Below are 18280 nucleotides of genomic sequence, written 5' to 3' on the forward strand. Positions count from 1 at the left end.
TCCTCCCTGACAGGATTGATATGAGCAGAGTTGTCTCCCTCCCACACAGTGTACAGTGCGCGTCTTTCTCTCCCCTTCTCACAAAATTGTTGTTGCCCTGAGGGGGTTAAATAAATACGAATATAAGGGGACAGGCCAGTGTAAGTAAAGGGGAATCATTATACCATTATTTCCTATTATCATGGGCATTCACCATGGTGCATCTGTGCCCACCTTCCCTCATCTGCTGCACCCTCGGACACATCTGGCTGCAACCACCTCACTGAGCGGAGAGCGCGGGAAGCAGCATCACGTGGCCTGGAGAGGGAATCCCGTGACGTCACCTGCCTAATCTACATCGCTATCGTCAGGAGAGGGAGGGTCTCCCCAGCCCATGGTGTGTGTCTACTGGGGGATATTTAAAGGAATGGGGAGGGACAGAGCAGATGGAACCGAGCATCTGCCACACAGAGGACCCGGGCACAAGACAGGGACAGCAGACAGGTGTCAGAGCCAGGAGAAATACAGGTAGGTGGCATACTAGGTAGGGGATGCCAGTTACTTAGGGCACTGCTAGGCTGGGTGCAATTCTCATGCTCTAAAATAATGGGTTGTATATGTTATTGATTGGATCACTGAAAATAAGAAATACTTGGGAAGTTTATGCATACCTATGTTTTATTTAGACGTTAACATGGCATGGGCATCACAGGGCACAGGATCTGCCAGCAGCAGCTTGTAGTAGTCTATGGGCATCGATCAGGACCTGTCTGGTCTGCAGAAAATAGAATTGACTTTCCCATTATCTTAAACAGCATTGCTTTAGGTAGACTGGCATGTATTAGCTGAGATGGAGACCTGCCTATAAAATGTCAGTGTCATGTTATGTGCCTGGGTGGCTGCAGCAGGGAATATATTAGTCATACACATAGGGATATCCACTTGACAGGGGTGGAAAGAGTTAACCATGGAGCACTGAACATACTGACCAGCAGTGGTCTGTAGGGCTTTCTGATTAATACCTATTCTCTAGTCCAGTGGTCTTCAACCTGCGGACCTCCAGATGTTGCAAAACTACAACTCCCAGCATGCCCGGACAGCCGTTGGCTGTCCGGGCATGCTGGGAGTTGTAGTTTTGCAACATCTGGAGGTCTGCAGGTTGAAGACCACTGCTCTAGTCTATTTCCATCAGTTCGTAATAAGAAAGATGCCTGGCAATGAGTGGGTAACCAGTATGCCACATGAGGATTGACCACTGACCAGGACTGGTGGGCAGAAGAGTAGCCAACTGTTCTCATGTCACCAGAATGGGCATTGCACGATCCTTCTAGCCCTGAAATACTGCTGCCAAATTGTAAAGCTAGATGCTTCCATTATTCAATACTGGCAGTGCCGCAGAGGGCTAGATCACATGCACTGAACACGTTGCTTTGGCATGTGCCCAACCTTATGCTACTAGTCTTGAAGTTCATGGCTTTTAATGATGGGCACCTTTGGCAAAAAAAAAAAATAATCTCAATAAGTTTGTAAATGCATTCACGTAAAAGTTTGGGTGAATTGGTACATTAGAAGTGAAGTCATTTTATAGTTCTATTTCCCCATAGGTCTTCTGAACTAGGACCGAAAATATGCGAATGTCACATTTATTGCTAATATTAATCAAAACTAATTGTATAAATGGAGAAAAGAAGTAATTCTCACCAAAATGTTACCCTGCAATAAAATGACTTGTCTCAGTTTAGTGTGGGGGTAATCTCTGTTTGCCCTGGATACTGATAGGAGATGATCCTGGATTAGAATGAAGTGGGATTATATGGCAATAGGGGGTGAGGTGCCAACATTTGACATGGAAGGGAATCCCGGCATCGGGGATATTCCAAGGATTTTAGGGAGAATATAAAATGAAGTAATAGTCGAATCTACTCCTATGTTGTGAATATGTCTTCACAACTATTTACATACATAAGGGTTCATGCACACCACGTTTTTGCTATACAGGTCCCATATACGGTTTCAAGTTAAAAACCGTATGGAACTGTGTAGAAAGCCATATGCATTGACTTAACATTGCAAACGTATGTCAAACGCATCATCCGGTTTAGTCCGTTTTGCACCCTATACGTTTTTTTTTTACCCGTACCCAAAACCAGGGCTGAGGAGTCGGTAGATAAATGTTCCGACTCCGCAGTTTTTTGTACCTCCGACTCCTCTGTATTAATATGCAAATGTATTTATAAGCACTTACAGTTGAGTTCATGCCCCCTCCCATAGACTTGCATTGAGGGGACGGGGCGTGACGTCGCATGGGGGCGGAGTTATGACATCAAGATCTTCCGCTTCCGGAAGCAGTAACAGGTGGGTGCTGCTTGCTATATTGCGGGGTACCCAGCGGCAGGACACCGGCGATCTGACATCTTATCCCCTATCCTTTGGATAGGGGATAAGATGTCTAGGGTAGGAGTACCCCTTTAATCAGTGAGAGGCTAGGTTTCCCATGGGTTCCCTGTAACAGCAGAACACAACACTATGGAAAGTAGAAGTATTGCCGCTCCTAATTGTGCATTGCGTGCCATATAGTAAAGCACATGAAAAGCTTCTTCACCGTCACTTAACGTGTTCGTTTTGCGGTTACGTGAGGCACTGCATGCATTGGTCTTTATTCTTACAGTAGAGAAGTAATTAATTATTTGTGAATTGGGACATTTAAACTTGCTTTTTTTTTTTTTTATTCCAATCGAAATTTAGTAGGAGTCAGAGTCAGTGCATTGTTTGCAGACTCCGACTCCAGGTACCCAAAATTTCGTCTGACTCCTCAACTCCGACTCCACAACACTGCCCAAAACCGTAGTCTACCACGTTTTTTGGTCCGGGTGAAAAATTGTATTAAACCGTATACGTTTTTTTTTTTATTTTTTTTTTTTAACATAGGAGTCAATGGGAACCGTACAGAACTGTATGTGCGTACGGTTCCATCCGGTTTTCACCATACAGTTTTTGACTTTGCACTGGTTTTTTTTCTTGGAATTTCAATCAAACAAGTGAAACTCTATTCAAAATGGAGGGAAAAGTTAAAAACGTATGCGTTTTTTTTTCTTTAAAAAAAAAATGGATGCAAGCGGACATCATTTTTCAAACTGCATACGGTTTTCAACCGTATACGGGTTGAAATTTGCATACACATTTTGATACAGTTTAGTCAGGTTTTGAGGAATCCGTTTTTCATCAAAAACCTGATACGGAAACTGTATTGCAAAAACGTGGTGTGCATGCACCCTAAGGCTGGGTTCACATCACGTTTTCTCCGTTACGGGAGCGCATACGGCAGGGGGGAGCGAAAACCTCGCGCTCCCGTATGTAATTCATTTCAATGAGTCGACCAGAGTGGAACGTTCGGTCCGGTCGGCTCATTTGTTGCGCTGTATGCACTTTTTCCCTGGACCTAAAACTGTGGTCAACCACGGTTTTAGGTCCGGTTGTAAAAGCGCAAAATTGAGCCGACCGAATGTTTCACTCCGGCTGGCTCATTGAAATAAATTACATACGGGAGCGCGAGGGTTTAGCTCCCCCCTGCCGTATGCGCTCGCTTATGGGAGAAAACGTGATGTGAACCCAGCCCTAACACTGTCTAATCTCTGATACTAGCCTACAGTTGTTGCCTGCAGTATCTTTTATTGAAGATTCAACAATGTGTTATGGCTTATGCAACTATTCCCTACTGGTCGTGAGAAACTGAAAACAACGTATATTTTACGGCAGCAAAGCATAGATGTGTGGTTTATGTTTTGGACCATCCAGCAATTGCATTTCTAGACAGCAGTTTGCAGATTTTACTATTGAACATTTAAAGACCTGCGATTTCTAGAATGTGAAGTGGTGGAGATTGTATTTAGTTGAAGGATATGTACTATGGAAGCATGCAAAGTCATCTTAAGAAATGGAATCCCTTTTATCATTTTGGTTTATTTGATATGTAAAATAATGGACAACACATTCTGGCTCTCACTCGTGCCTTCCTCAGGTCATATTTTAATTTTACTTTGTTTTAGTTCATATGAGCTTTTACTATTGATGCCTCTGATTTAGTTAAAATTTTAGCCTAATTTAGGTCACTAATCACGCCACCTTTCTCACTAACATATAAATGTTGGGTTTCACATATATTGATATTCATACACAGACAAAAAGTTCTATGTGGATCTTTGGGCTTTGCAAAAAAGCCCAGATTCACAGACCCTTGCAGTTTACATTAAGACCTCTGCATGCATCTTTATTTATATATTCTTTTATGTATTTATTGGTGTAATGATTCATTTAATTTTAGTAATTGCTTTTGGACTTGAGGAAGGCTCAAGTGAGCTCCAAAATGTGTTGACCATTATTTTACATATCGAATAAACTGATGCTCGTTGCAACTGTGTTGACTTAAGAGTCGTTGTGGGATACTGATAGCAGCCCTCATCCAGGACCCGATTCTTTTTTTTTTTTTTTTTACCCCTCTACCTATTCTTGCATCACTGCGCACCTTAGGGCATACGGAGACGGCTACACTTCATAGAGTGGTGTCTATCACATACAGTGGGGGTTGAAAGTTTGGGCACCCAGGTAAAAATTTGTATTAATGTGCATAAAGAAGCCAAGGAAAGATGGAAAAATCTCCAAAAGGCATCAAATTACAGATTAGACATTCTTATAATATGTCAACAAAAGTTAGATTTTATTTACATCATTTACACTTTCAAAATAACAGAAAACAAAAAAATGGCATCTGCAAAAGTTTGGGCACCCTGCAGAATTTATAGCATGCGCTGAGACCTGCCAGTGTCATGGATTGTTCTCAGTCATAATCTGGGAAGACCAGGTGATGTCAATCTCAAAGGTTTTAAATGCCCAGACTCATCTGACCTTGCCCCAACAATCAGCACCATGGGTTCTTCTAAGCAGTTGTCTAGAAATCTGAAACTGAAAATAGTTGACGCTCACAAAGCTGGAGAAGGCTATAAGAAGATAGCAAAACTTTTTCAGATGTCAGTATCCTCTGTTCGGAATGTAGTTAAGAAATGGCAGTCATCCGGAACAGTGGAAGTTAAAGCAAGATCTGGAAGACCAAGAAAAATATCAGACAGAACAGCTCACAGGATTGTGAGAAAAACAATTAAAAACTCACGTTTGACTGCACAATCCCTCCAGAAAGATCTGGCAGACACTGGAGTCGTGGTACACTATTCCACTATAAAGAGATACTTGTACAAATATGGTCTTCATGGAAGAGTCATCAGAAGAAAACCACTTCTATGTCCTCACCACAAAAATCTGTGTTTGAACTTTGCAAATTAACACATAGACAAGCTGATGCATTTTGGAAACAAGTTCTGTGTGAGGTTAAAATTTAACTTTTTGGCCGGAATGAGCAAAGGTACGTTTGGAGAAGAAGGGGAACAGAATTTAATAAAAAGAACCTCTGTCCAACTGTTAAGCATGGGGGTGGATCAATCATGCTTTGGGGTTGTATTGCAGCCAGTGGCCCAGGGAACATCTCACGAGTAGAAGGAAAAATGGATTCCATAAAATTTCAGCAAATTATGGATGCTAACTTGATGCTATCTGTGAAAAAGCTGAAGTTAAAGAGAGGATGGCTTCTACAAATGGATAATGATCCTAAACACACCTCGAAATCCACGGGGGATTACATCAATAGGCGTAAACTGAAGGTTTTGCCATGGCCTTCACAATCTCCTGACCTCAACATAATTGAAAATCTATGGATAGACCTTAAAAGAGCAGTGCGTGACAGACAGCCCAGAAATCTCAAAGAACTGGAAGACTTTTGTAAGGAAGAATGGGCAAAGATACCTCAAACAAGAATTGAAAGACTCTTGACTGGCTACAAAAAGCGTTTACAAGCTTTGATACTTGCCAAAGGGGCAGTACAAGATATTAACTCTGCAGGGTGCCCAAACTTTTGCAGATGCCATTTTTTTTTGTTTTCTGTTATTTTGAAAGTGTAAATGATGGAAATAAAATCAAACTTTTGTTGACATATTATAAGAATGTCTATTCTGTAATTTGATGCCTTTTGGAGATTTTTCCATCTTTCCTTAGCTTCTTTATGCACATTAATCGATTTTTGCTATCTTCTTATAGCCTTCTCCAGCTTTGTGAGCGTCAACTATTTTCAGTTTCAGATTTCTAGACAACTGCTTAGAAGAACCCATGGTGCTGATTGTTGGGGCAAGGTCAGATGAGTCTGGGCATTTAAAACCTTTGAGATTGACATCACCTGGTCTTCCCAGATTATGACTGAGAACAATCCATGACACTGGCAGGTCTCAGCGCATGCTATAAATTCTGCAGGGTGCCCAAACTTTTGCAGATGCCATTTTTTTTGTTTTCTGTTATTTTGAAAGTGTAAATGATGTAAATAAAATCTAACTTTTGTTGACATATTATAAGAATGTCTAATCTGTAATTTGATGCCTTTTGGAGATTTTTCCATCTTTCCTTGGCTTCTTTATGCACATTAATACAAATTTTTACCTGGGGTGCCCAAACTTTTGATCCCCACTGTAGCACAACTGAACAAGGTTACCCCTACACAATAGGTGTGGTGACAGGTTCACTAGTCCCCAATATACTACACCTACGAGCACCCCTGTGTTTTTTTTTTTGTATTTCTTTCCTCCTTGTTTTTTCTAATTTTAGTTTTGATGGTTTATAAACATAAATATTTCAGAATGTTATTCTTTCGCCTAAATTTGCCACATACATATTTATCTTTAGCTTTTCATTGATCTGTTTTCCGTTATTTTGTTAACTTGACAATTTCTCCTTCCCCAGATATTGACATGACGTTAAACAAAATAGAGAAACTGGGGGGTCTGCGCCAACACAGAGGAAGTCTTCCTCTTCCAGCTGACTCCCGTCGCCGGGGTAGTATGCCCTTGCCTTACAAACATCAGCTGAGGCGTGCCCAAGCTGTAGATGAGCTTGACTGGCCAAGTGTCCATTCTGGGTCTTCTGACTCTGTGAGGTCTTCAGACAGTGGTCCAGATAGTGGTCTCTACAAAGTGATGTTGCTTGGTGACAGTGGAGTTGGAAAGACAACCCTTGCTGGCATATTTGGAGGCACACAGGACACTTTCCCCCATGAGTCTGAACATCCAGGTAACTTTTAATGGAGTGTTCTAGTTCTACTGGGAGAGGGGTGGACATTTGTGCTAGAACTGTCGGTGATCAGGGTATAATTTTGTTTCCAACAGAGGATACGTACGAGAGAGATCTAATAGTGGATGGAGAGAAAACAACACTAATGGTATATGATATCTGGGAACAGGTGAGTAGAAGGACATATGCCACATTGTTTACATAACCCAAGAATATAATTTGTATGGTGTTCGGCACTAGTAACATGTACATCCTTATAGCCATACCAAAATGGAGGCACCTATAGTGCTATAAAATTGTGGATCCTTTTATAGGTCAGCATTTGTAGGTGAATATTTATAAAGCATTTGTGTTTGTACAATCCTCTTTAAAGTCCTATATAACACTTCCATCACCATGCAAACCCTTGGACGACTGCTTTGTTTTTATTGTTCAGTAATACAAAGAAAAGCACATGGGACAGTTTTCAGTCCTTCTCTTATCCTAATCTTTAAATGTGTTCATGTCCAACAAGATGATATGGATATAATATAGATATTTATTGATAACGTAAAATGTAACCTCCATCTCTCAGTCAGGACCACATACCTGGATGCAAGACAACTGTCTACAAATGGGTGATGCCTTTCTTCTAGTCTTCTCAGTGACGGATCGTAGTAGTTTTCAACGTCTACCAGGTCTTCTTCTAAGGTTACGCTCTGCCCGACCACATCGACACATTCCAGTGATTCTTGTTGGCAACAAAGGAGATCTAGCACGTTCCAGAGAGGTCAGCATGGAAGGTATTGTCAAGCCCCTTGTCATCAAAAATGTATACTTACAGTAAAATCTTGTAATGTGTACTCTATTAAAACCTGTTATTATTATATTAAGAGAAATAAAAAGTCTGAGTACAGCCCTCAGATCTCATTGTTGGATACGGAATGTTTATAAACTGATAGATAATGTAGTTCAACCAACTATCAGTTTTCTTAAATGTTAGTCACAGTGTGAGACTATACTGTCACGTTATTTTTTTTAAAGATTACAACAGAACATAGATGAATGTATAAAATATGGTCAGAAAAAGTATTACCAAATATTACAAAACTATTTTATTAGTTCCATTTATGAAGACTGTTTAAATTATGGACAGCTCTTATATATGTCACATACAGAAAGTTGTGTAGATAAAAAAGTGACAATTTATGACAATATAACAAGTTTTTTGCCATGTACACGTGAACTAGTAAATCCACTGATCAGCCATAGCAATAACACAACCTGTCCAATCCAGTGTGATTCCCCCTTGTGCTGCCAAAACAGCCTTTGGATTACAATACAGTAATCTGTATTACAATAGTTCTATGGTATTGGAACAGACAGCATACCCTTGGCTCTCTATGCAGATCATAGAAACATAGAATGTGTCGGCAGATAAGAACCATTTGGCCCATCTAGTCTGCCCAATAATCTGAATCCTATCAATAGTCTCTGGCCCTATCATATAAGATAGGGCCAGAGACTATTCATAGGATTCAGATTATTGGGCAGACTAGATGGGCCAAATGGTTCTTATCTGCCGACACATTCTATGTTTCTATGATCTGCATAGAGAGCCAAGGGTATGCTGTCTGTTCCAATACCATAGAACTATTGTAATACAGATTACTGTATTGTAATCCAAAGGATAGGGGACAAGATGTCTCACCGCAGGGGTCCCCGCAATCTTGTATTCAGTAAACCATAAACCATAGGAGCCCATGACGCATTCACTGGTTCACTGGTTTGGTCTTTCTTGGACCACTTTTTTTAGGTTCTAACCACTGCCTACCAGGAAGTTCTAACAAGACCAGCTGTTTGGAAGATGCCCGCACCCATTCATATAGCCATCACAGTTTGGGTCTTCTCAGAGTCATTCATATCCTTACATTTGCCTATTATTCCTGCGTCCAGTACATCGATTTCAAGAACTAAAAGTTCACTTGCTGCCTTATATTCTCACTGGTCACTTTATTAGGTACACCTGTTCAATTACTTGCTAACATAAATAACTAATCAGTCAGTCTAATGGCAGCAACTCAGTAAGGCCAGTAGACATGATCAAGACAACTTGCTGATGTTCAAAGCAAGCACCAGAATGCGGAAGAAAGGGGATTTAAGAGACTTTGAACATGGCATGGTTGTTGCCAGATAGGCTGGTTTGAGTATACAGAAATGCACAACCATCTCTAGGGTTTACAGGGGTCCTTAAACTACGGCCCGCGGGCCACATGCGGCCTGCCGCTGCGTAAGGATATCCCTGTGTCCCGAAAGATGTTTTCGGGACACAGGGATGCGCTCTCGGCGGCCCTGCATTTACTTTAAAGACGCAGGGGCTGCCGGGAAGGTGGCGCACGCAGGGATGTCACTGACATCCCGTGCGTGCGCCCATAGCAATGGAGCGCAGAGGAGCGGAGCAGCGATGAGGACGTGCGCTGGCCAGCTTGGTAAGTGTTACCAGCGGCACGTCAGCTTCGGTGCTCCGACCACCGCTCCTTCGGTCCTGGGACTTACTGCTATTTCCGGACCGGAGGAGCGGTGGTCGGAGCACTGAAGTGGGGCAGAACACAGGCATACAGCCTCCAGCCATACACTGTATGGCTGGAGGCTGTATGTCTGTGGGGGAACTATGCTGCACCCAATGTGGGGGAACTATGCGGCACCTAATGTGGGGGAGCTATACTGCATCTAATGTGTGGGAACTGTACTGCACCAAATGTGGGGGAACTGTACTGCCAACCCTAATGTGTGGGAACTAGAACCTTATGTGGGGGGGATCTATACTGCCAATCTAATGTGGGGGGGAGGAACTGGGCTGCGTACTTAAAGGGGTACTCCGCCCTAGACATCTTATCCCCCTATCCAAAGGATAGGGGATAAGATGTCAGATCGCCGCGGTCCCGCTGCTGGGGAGCCCTGGGATCCCCGCTGCGGCACTGCGCTATCATTACAACACAGAACGAGTTCGCTCTGCACGTAATGACGGGCAATACAGGGGCCAGAGCATCGTTACATCACGGCTCCGCCCCTCGTGACATCACGGGCCGCCCCTTTCAATACAAGTCTATGGGAGGGGGCGTGGCAGTCGTCATGCCCCCTGCCATAGACTTGCATTAAGGGGACGGGCCGTGATGTCACGAGGGGCGGAGCCATGACTTCACGCTGCTCCGTCCCTTTATCGCCCATCATTACGCACAGAGCGAACTTGCTCTGTGCTGTAATGATAGCGCGGTGCCGCAGCGGGGATCCCAGGGCTCCCCAGCAGCGGGACCGCGGCGATCTGACATCTTATCCTCTATCCTTTGGATAGGGGATAAGATGTCTAGGGGCGGAGTACCCCTTTAAAGGGGTAGTCCACTAATAAGATATAAGTGTGCATAGGAATTTGTACATGTTTTCTTTTTTTTTTATCTATAGTCTGGCCCTCCAACGGTCTGAGGGACCGTGAACTGGCCCCCCGTTCAAAAAGTTTGAGGACCCCTGGTTTACAGAGAATGGTCCAGAAAAGAGATCCACAGAGTGGCAGTTGTGTGGATGAAAATGCCTTGTTATAATATATATAATACCACATACCATCTCTAAACACACTGCAAATCTTAAAACAGAAGGGTTACAGTGGAACCAACTGAGCAATGTTTAAATGCGACAGCCTACCTGAGTATTGTTGCTGACATGTCTCCTTTTATGACCACATTATACCCATTTTCTGATGGTACTTCCAGTAGGCTAATGCACCATGTCAGAAAGCTCACGTCATCTCAAACAGTTATTTCGAACATGACAATGAGTTCACTGTCAGCGGATCTTAATCCAATAAAGCACTTTTGGGATGTGGTGAAAAGGGAGATCTGCATCATGGATGTACAGCAGACAGATGCCATCATGTCCATATGGACCAGAATCTCTGGGGATTGTTCCCAGCACCTTGTAGAAAGTATGATACAAAGAAGGAAGGCAAAAGGGGGTCCAACCCTGTACTAGCAAGGTGTACCTAATAAAGTGGCCAATGAGTGTATATCTCATCCCTTTACAGGTGCAATTGTCACAAGATAGCTAATATTGTTCATGTCACCAGTCAGTGGTTTTAATGTTATAGATGATTGATGTGTACAGTTCAGTAATCCTACACGCTTGTCTTTTTAGGTTTAAAGGAGGAGTCTATGTAATCTATGCGCAGGATAGGGGATAAGTTTGAGATCGCGAGGGGGGTCTGACCGCTGTGGCCCCCTGCGATCTCCTATAAGGATCCCTGGCTCTCCTCCAGAGTGGCGCATCATGACCCCCGCCCCCTCCATATATCTAATGGGAGAGCCAAAGATAGCCGAACGGCTCTCCCAGAGAGATATATGGAGGGGCCATGGTGGCCCCTGTTTCAGGCGGAGGTCGTGACGCACCGCTCTGGGGGGGAGCCAGGGGGCCACAGTGGTCTTACTCCCTGCAATCTAAAACTTGTCCACTATCCTGTGGATAGGGAATAAGTTTTTCTGTACTTCTAGGCATGGGACTTCTTTAAATAATCACTTTTCAGGGTCTGTTCTTGAGGGGAATAATAAAACTGTTTTGGTTTGGTATAAAAATAGTTTGGTAAAAATCTGAGTTTTGTACCATTGAGCTGACCGCTATGGCTAAGGTTGACAGCGTTGTAAACACAAGCGGATGGAGAAGCTAGTCATTCTCTACATCATATATGCTGACATTTAACTACCATCCCAGCATTCCTTGTTTTACAGATTGTATTTTTTTTAAATTTATTCCCTGAAATTAGATAATGTTTCAGCCTGTTCTTATATAGAAGTAAAGTAGCAGGTCTCTGAACATTAAGCATGAAGGGAGGGGAGGGTAAAAGAGTAGTCGCTGTGACTGACTGCCAAGGAGAGGCGCCCCCACCTGTTAATGAGGTGCAGCTAGGGAGGCAGTTTTGACAGGGACAATTAAATGCTAATCTCTAGCATGCTTTAGTAACATAATTGACTCATATTCTGCATATTTTAATGCATTCAGGAGTGAAATAAAGAGAAATCATTTTGGCCTGGATGACTGGTGTGATGCAGGTATAACTATGTCCCATCTTGCTGGGCCCCTGTAGAAAAGAAATGAAGCCCCATAAGATATGGGTAACAATGCTGTCCCCTTTAAAGTCACAAAAGAATCCCGAAACACATTTTAAGCTAAAAGCATACTTTATACTACGGTGTTTGTGTCTAAGGCTTTGTTCACACCTGGGTTTTTTTTCAGGCACATTGGAGATATACATGGATGTATTTTCTGACTTGTCCATATCCCCCTATGTAGCCAGTTTATGGCAAAAGTATCTCCTTTTTGACATATGCTGGACCTGTATGCATTGCAGTATCTTTATCACCAGTATGATCTACCAAGTTTTTCTTTGCAGGACATAACAAATCCTTTTTTCAATGGCCAATGTATGCCAGTGTATGCCTATACAGAGGCATATGGTGGGTGCATATGTTAGAGGCATATAAAAGGGAACACTGGCATGGCTAAAAAAAAAATTAAGGCACTGATGTTGATATTTTGCTGGTGTTCCAATGTGTTCCTCTATAGCAGTGGTCTTCAACCTGCGGACCTCCAGATGTTGCAAAACTACAACTCCCAGCATGCCCGGACAGCCAACGGCTGTCCGGGCATGCTGGGAGTTGTAGTTTTGCAACATCTGAAGGTCCGCAGGTTGGAGACCACTGCTCTATAAAATTGTTGTTAAAGGGGTTATCCAGGAACAAACTTTTTTTTTTTATATATCAACTGGCTCCAGAAAGTTAAACAGATTTGTAAATTACTTCTCTTAAAAAATCTTAATCCTTTCAGTACTTATGAGCCTCTGAAGTTAAGGTTGTTCTTTTCTGTCTAAGTGCTCTCTGATGACACGTGTCTCGGGAACCGCCCAGTTTAGAAGAAAATCCCCATAGCAAACCTTGTCTCAACTGGGCGGTTCCCGAGACACGTGTCATCAGAGAGCACTTAGACAGAAAAGAACAACCTTAACTTCAGAAGCTCATAAGTAGTGAAAGGATTAAGATTTTGTAATAGAAGTAATTTACAAATCTGTTTAACTTTCTGGAGCCAGTTGATACATATAAAAAAAAGTTGTTTTTTTTTCTGGATAACCCCTTAAGTATATAACTGAAATGCAGAAGTGTTTATTTTGTTCTCTATTACTGTAGTCCACAGCATCAATATTGCTATGACACTGCTGTTTACTTTGTGTTTTATTATACTCTTCCAGAGGGACGCTCCCTGGCAGGCATGTTAAGCTGTAAGTACACAGAGACATCTGCTGCCCTTCACCATAATACTCAGGAGCTGCTTGAAGGGGTTGTCAGACAGATTCGCTTACGGAAGGATGATGGAGAACGTCCTCCTCAGACAGCCACGCTCTTGCCACCAGGACGTAGAGAGAGTTTGACCAAAAGAGCAAAGCGACTCTTGCAAGGGATTATGTCAAAACATAAAGGATTCTTCAAGCAAAGATCAAAATCGTGTCATGACCTATCTGTTCTGTGATTAGAAAACTATCCTGTCCATGTGCCATAAGAAAGTCCTGGGGCTGACTTGAGGACGTGGCCAGTCTAACAGTCGTCACCATCTTACATGGGGAATATCAAGAGCATGTGTGCTCCAAGGAATATCCACATCATCAAGCAAACCTGGACTTGTGATCAAGCGGGAACAGTATAATATATCACTATACTTACGCTCACCGCTTACTGAAGCATTCATGAATTATTCATTCCATTTTCTTAAGGTTGTGATTGATTGCTTAATGAGTAATAACAGAATAATGTTGTTTTCTCCCTTTTTAATTGTTCCTAAATGCCATCCTCCCCCTTGTATTCAGCAGGGATAATCCAGTGCAAACAATGCAAGGATTAGAAATTACCTTTCTCCTGCAAACATGGGCTTATAGGACTGTAAATGATTATATGATTGAAATCTGCCATAAACAATCCGCGTCCGACAGCATTAGTGAATGATCTACCTTCAGGCCGTGTGTACACAAGGCATTTTGCTATTGTTTTTTCTCTTGCTAGATCTTACATGTATATGAATGAAAATGTATGAAATTCTATTCACAAGAGGTAATAGTAGCTTATTTTTTAAAGCCAAAGCACATCCTAGAATGGGCAGTCCTAGACATTATTCACACCACTTTATACAGTGACCCCCCGACCTACGATGGCCCCGACATATGATCAAATCGACATACGATGGCCTCTCAGAGGCCATCGCATGTCGATGTCAGCATCTACATACGATGCTTTTTTATGTCAGGGCCATCGCATTTAGTGCTATCCGGCAGCGCAAAATGCTTAAGCTGCTGCCGGATAGCAGCTTAATGTTCCCCGTGTGGTGCGGTAAGTATTACTTACCCCTCCACGATGCTCCGGGGTGCCCTCCGGGTCCAGCGCTGGTCTTCCGGTGTCTTCTCGGCCCTCTCTGATGACGTCAATACGCTGCTGCGCACGTCATCCAATAGGAATGGCGTATGCAGCGGCGTAATGATGTCGCTACGCAGGCCCAGTAAGGCCTTGCGGAGGACCGGAGAAGAGAGGACCAAGAGAGCCCAGCGGAGGCCCGGGGTCACCATCGGGAGCGTCGGGGTCACCATAGGGAGCGGCGGGGACAGGTGAGTACAGCTTCCTATACTTTACATTGCACAAATCCCTCAACATACGATGGATTCGACAAACGATGGGCTCGTTTGGAACGAATTACCATCGTATGTTGAGGGACCACTGTAACAGGAAAGCTTCCATAAGCCAGGTATACAACAGTATACCACAAGAAAATAAAGTATGCAATAGCATTATAGACCACACTATTCCATACATGGGATCCCGTAAAAAAAAAAAAATGTTATCTGTTAAGTGGATGCCACTATATGCCATTTGTCACAGGCAACCACTTAACATATACGTGACAAATTTTTCATGATCTATCCATTAAATGGATGCCATGACTGCACTTTATGGTATCTAGCAAAGAGTCTGTGTAGCAGATTCATCTGGAGCTCTTTCCATATGCTAAAGTAAAGCTGGGTTCACACCACGATTTTGCAATACGGTTCCTGTATCAGGTTTTTGATTTAAAAAAACGGATTCCTCAAAACCTGACTACACTGTATCAAAACACATGTGCAAATTTTTGTCTGTATACGGTTGAAAACCGTATACGGTTTGAAAAATGATGACCGGTTGCATCCGTTTTTTAAGAAAAAAAATACGTATATGTTTTGAACTTTTCACTCCATTATGAATAAAGTTTCACTTGTTTGATTGAAATTCCAAGAAAAAAAAATGTGGAAAGTCGAAAACTGGATGGAACCGTACACACATACAGTTCTGTACGGTTCCCATTGACTCCCATGTTAAAAAAAAAAAAACGTATACAGGTCAATACGGTTTTTCACCCAGACCAAAAACCACGGTAGGCCACGGTTTTCTGTCCAGAAAAAAAAAGAGTAAAAAACCGTATGGTTTGAAAAACGGAGACAACGGTATACAATATGGTGCATACGGTTTTGAATGGAAAGTCTATGGCCACGGTTTGCTGTACGGTTGCATACGTTTTTTACGGTTGCAACTGTATCGAAAAATCGTGGTGTGAACCCACCCTTAGATGTGAACAAGGATTTACCTGCACTATGACTCATTAGAGCCTGGCCTAAAAAGATATTATAGTCACAGTGTAAAATTAGAATCTACGCAGCTAGGGCAATAATACAGCAGCACTGTGATACATTGGAAAGCAGTACTTTTCTTTTTTACATATGTTCTTTTATTGTAGTTTCTTTGCTTTCCTGTGTGCCCTGCTCAAAAAATGAAAGATAAAAAAAAACAAAAAAAAATTTTAGGTTATAGAAAGTATACAGTTGCATTATATATTATTGTATTTGATTTATTTGAGGAGGTAAGACCTCTTTTGAGTAGTCATTGTCTGGACTGATTGTCAGGTCAATACACGGGGATCATGCGGTTAATACTGTGTTTTTTCATACTTCATGGGCTCCGACCAGAATGCTAACAACCACCAGCTCATGCTTCCAATTGCTCTTGTATTGCAGTCCTGCTATGCTTCTCATTCACCGCACAGTGCATAACAAAGAAATACAGTGACCCCCACCACCTACGATGGCCGCGACATACGATCATTTCAACATGCGATGGCCTCTCAGAGAAGGCAGCATCAACATACGATGTTTTTTTATGTCGGGGCCATCGCATAAACGGCTATCCGGCAGCGCAGACTGCTTCAGCTGCCGCCAGATAGCTGTTTACGGTGCCCCGCGTGGTCTGCTGACTATCACTTACCTGTCCTCGGGGCTCCGTCCGCGTCCTCTATGGGATCCCCTGCATTGTCGGCGCTCTCCATCCATCGTCATCACGTCGCTGCGCACGCCGTCCCGTCATCCAATAGGAGCGGCGTGCGTAACGACGTGATGGCGGCGACGGAGAGAGAGGATGCCGGGGAAGCAGAGGCCAGCGGTGACGGTCCGGAGCGGTGGGGACACGTGAGTATAACCCCTAATACCAGTGGTCTACAACCTGCGGACCTCCAGATGTTGCAAAACTACAACTCCCAGCATGCCCGGACAGCCGTTGGCTGTCCGGGCATGCTGGGTGTTGTAGTTTTGCAACATCTGGAGGTCTGCAGGTTGTAGACCACTGTCCTATACTTTACATTGCACGGATCCCTCAACATACGATGGTTTCAACAAACGATGGTCCATTTGGAACGGATTACCATCGTATGTTGAGGGACCACTGTAATATAAAGAGGCTTGCCGGTTGGCCAAGAGCGATGATGCCTTCCAGGGTCACCATTTTGATAGCTCGCTATAAATAATGATACAAGTGTAATATTGCCGTTCTGTTTCCCACAACAAGGCTATGCGACATAGAGGAAAAATATCTGCAAGGCAGAAAGATTTTCGGGAAGATTTATCAAAACCTGTGCAGAGGGAAAGTGGAGCAGTTGCCCATAGCAACCAATCAGAGCGCTTCTTTTATTATGAAAGAGGGCTCTGAAAAACAAGAAATTTGATTGGTTGCTATGAGCAACTGCACCAATTTTCCTCTGCACAGGTTTTGATAAATCTCCCCATTGTGCGCTGGAGGTGCTGCTGTCCTCATGCAGACTGCGGGGTGGTTGGGGCAGGGTTGTGTTTTAGCATGTGGAATGCTCAAGCAACAAATAAACACATTTCACTACTCGGTGTTCTAGTCTATGTATAAAAATGTTATGTAATATGTACTAGCATGTTATTATTAACACTATGCTCATGTTCAGGGCTTTCCCTCACCCTCCTCTATCATTCTGCACAGTACCTTTCCACTGAATATACCTTACTCCTAACCCCCTCCCTATAGCAATTTCCCTGTCTCCCAACCTTAAAAGGAGAAATTCATCTGAACAGACTTTGTTGTCATGGAGACCAGAAGCCAACCTTATTACTTGCTCCCCCTGTATCTGGGGGAGACATTGCCATGGAAACTCATACATGGCATCCCATACCACAGTGAAGGCTATTGTGATAAGATTGAGAAGAACACAAATAACGAAATTATGCTCTAACCAGCCATCTCAAGACCTCACGGAGCAAGCCTGTGTGCACTGTCAGGAAACGTGGCAGGCAATGAACTGCAGCTCTATCTGCCAGCCAGATCCCGCTACGCAATTTGCTGGGTAATGCGAGCGTTCTCTCTATACTCATACTTCAACATGTAATCTGTTACGTCTAGTTCTCAATATACCAGTGTTACAAAGGATCTGTCTACTAGGTGCAGTGGTCCCCTTCATGATGAGCGGCAAGGGCCATATTCGAATTCCCGATATATTGCGAATATATGGACGAATATTCATCCTATGTTCCCGAAATTCGCATATTCGCTATGTTCGTTCCCCTTTTTTTTCCATGCGAAAATTCGTAATGAAATTCGCATAGTGCGCATGCGCGATTATATCTTAAGAAGGGAGGGATCAGTGTCTTCTGGAAGTGTCTTCCACATATATGAAATATCGACGCTCCACACCAATCACAAGCTGGGAGGGATGATCAGTTTGTGATGTGAACTGTGAAGAAAAAAAAAAAGAATATTCA

At 43.0% G+C, this 18280-nt stretch overlaps 1 protein-coding gene across 2 annotated transcripts; it reads left to right on the forward strand.

The window, feature by feature from the left end:
• Nucleotides 1-301: 301 nt before the first annotated feature.
• REM2 (RRAD and GEM like GTPase 2) lies at nucleotides 302-17363 on the forward strand. Of its 2 annotated transcripts, XR_008845257.1 has the most exons (6): nucleotides 302-507; nucleotides 6814-7140; nucleotides 7236-7309; nucleotides 7715-7922; nucleotides 13406-16715; nucleotides 16826-17362. XR_008845257.1 is itself a non-coding variant. In XM_056526712.1 (5 exons), the coding sequence occupies exons 1-5, from the start codon at nucleotides 426-428 to the stop codon at nucleotides 13681-13683; spliced, it is 969 nt and encodes a 322-aa protein (XP_056382687.1). In that variant the 5' UTR covers nucleotides 302-425; the 3' UTR covers nucleotides 13684-17363. The 2 variants fall into 2 exon arrangements, 1 of the variants encoding a protein (XP_056382687.1); XM_056526712.1 differs by having other exon boundaries at nucleotides 13406-17363.
• The last annotated feature ends 917 nt before the right edge of the window (nucleotides 17364-18280 follow it).

This window comes from Hyla sarda, chromosome 1 (assembly GCF_029499605.1).
Source record: "Hyla sarda isolate aHylSar1 chromosome 1, aHylSar1.hap1, whole genome shotgun sequence".
Taxonomy (NCBI): Eukaryota; Metazoa; Chordata; class Amphibia; order Anura; family Hylidae; genus Hyla; species Hyla sarda.

Bases quoted from the DNA above. Each gene is read 5' to 3' on its own strand.
- REM2 (XM_056526712.1), top strand. From the start codon at position 426: ATGGAACCGAGCATCTGCCACACAGAGGACCCGGGCACAAGACAGGGA. The intron at 7,141-7,235 runs GTAACTTTTAAT...TGTTTCCAACAG, and splicing joins CCATGAGTCTGAACATCCAG to AGGATACGTACGAGAGAGAT. The intron at 7,310-7,714 runs GTGAGTAGAAGG...TCCATCTCTCAG, and splicing joins TATATGATATCTGGGAACAG to TCAGGACCACATACCTGGAT.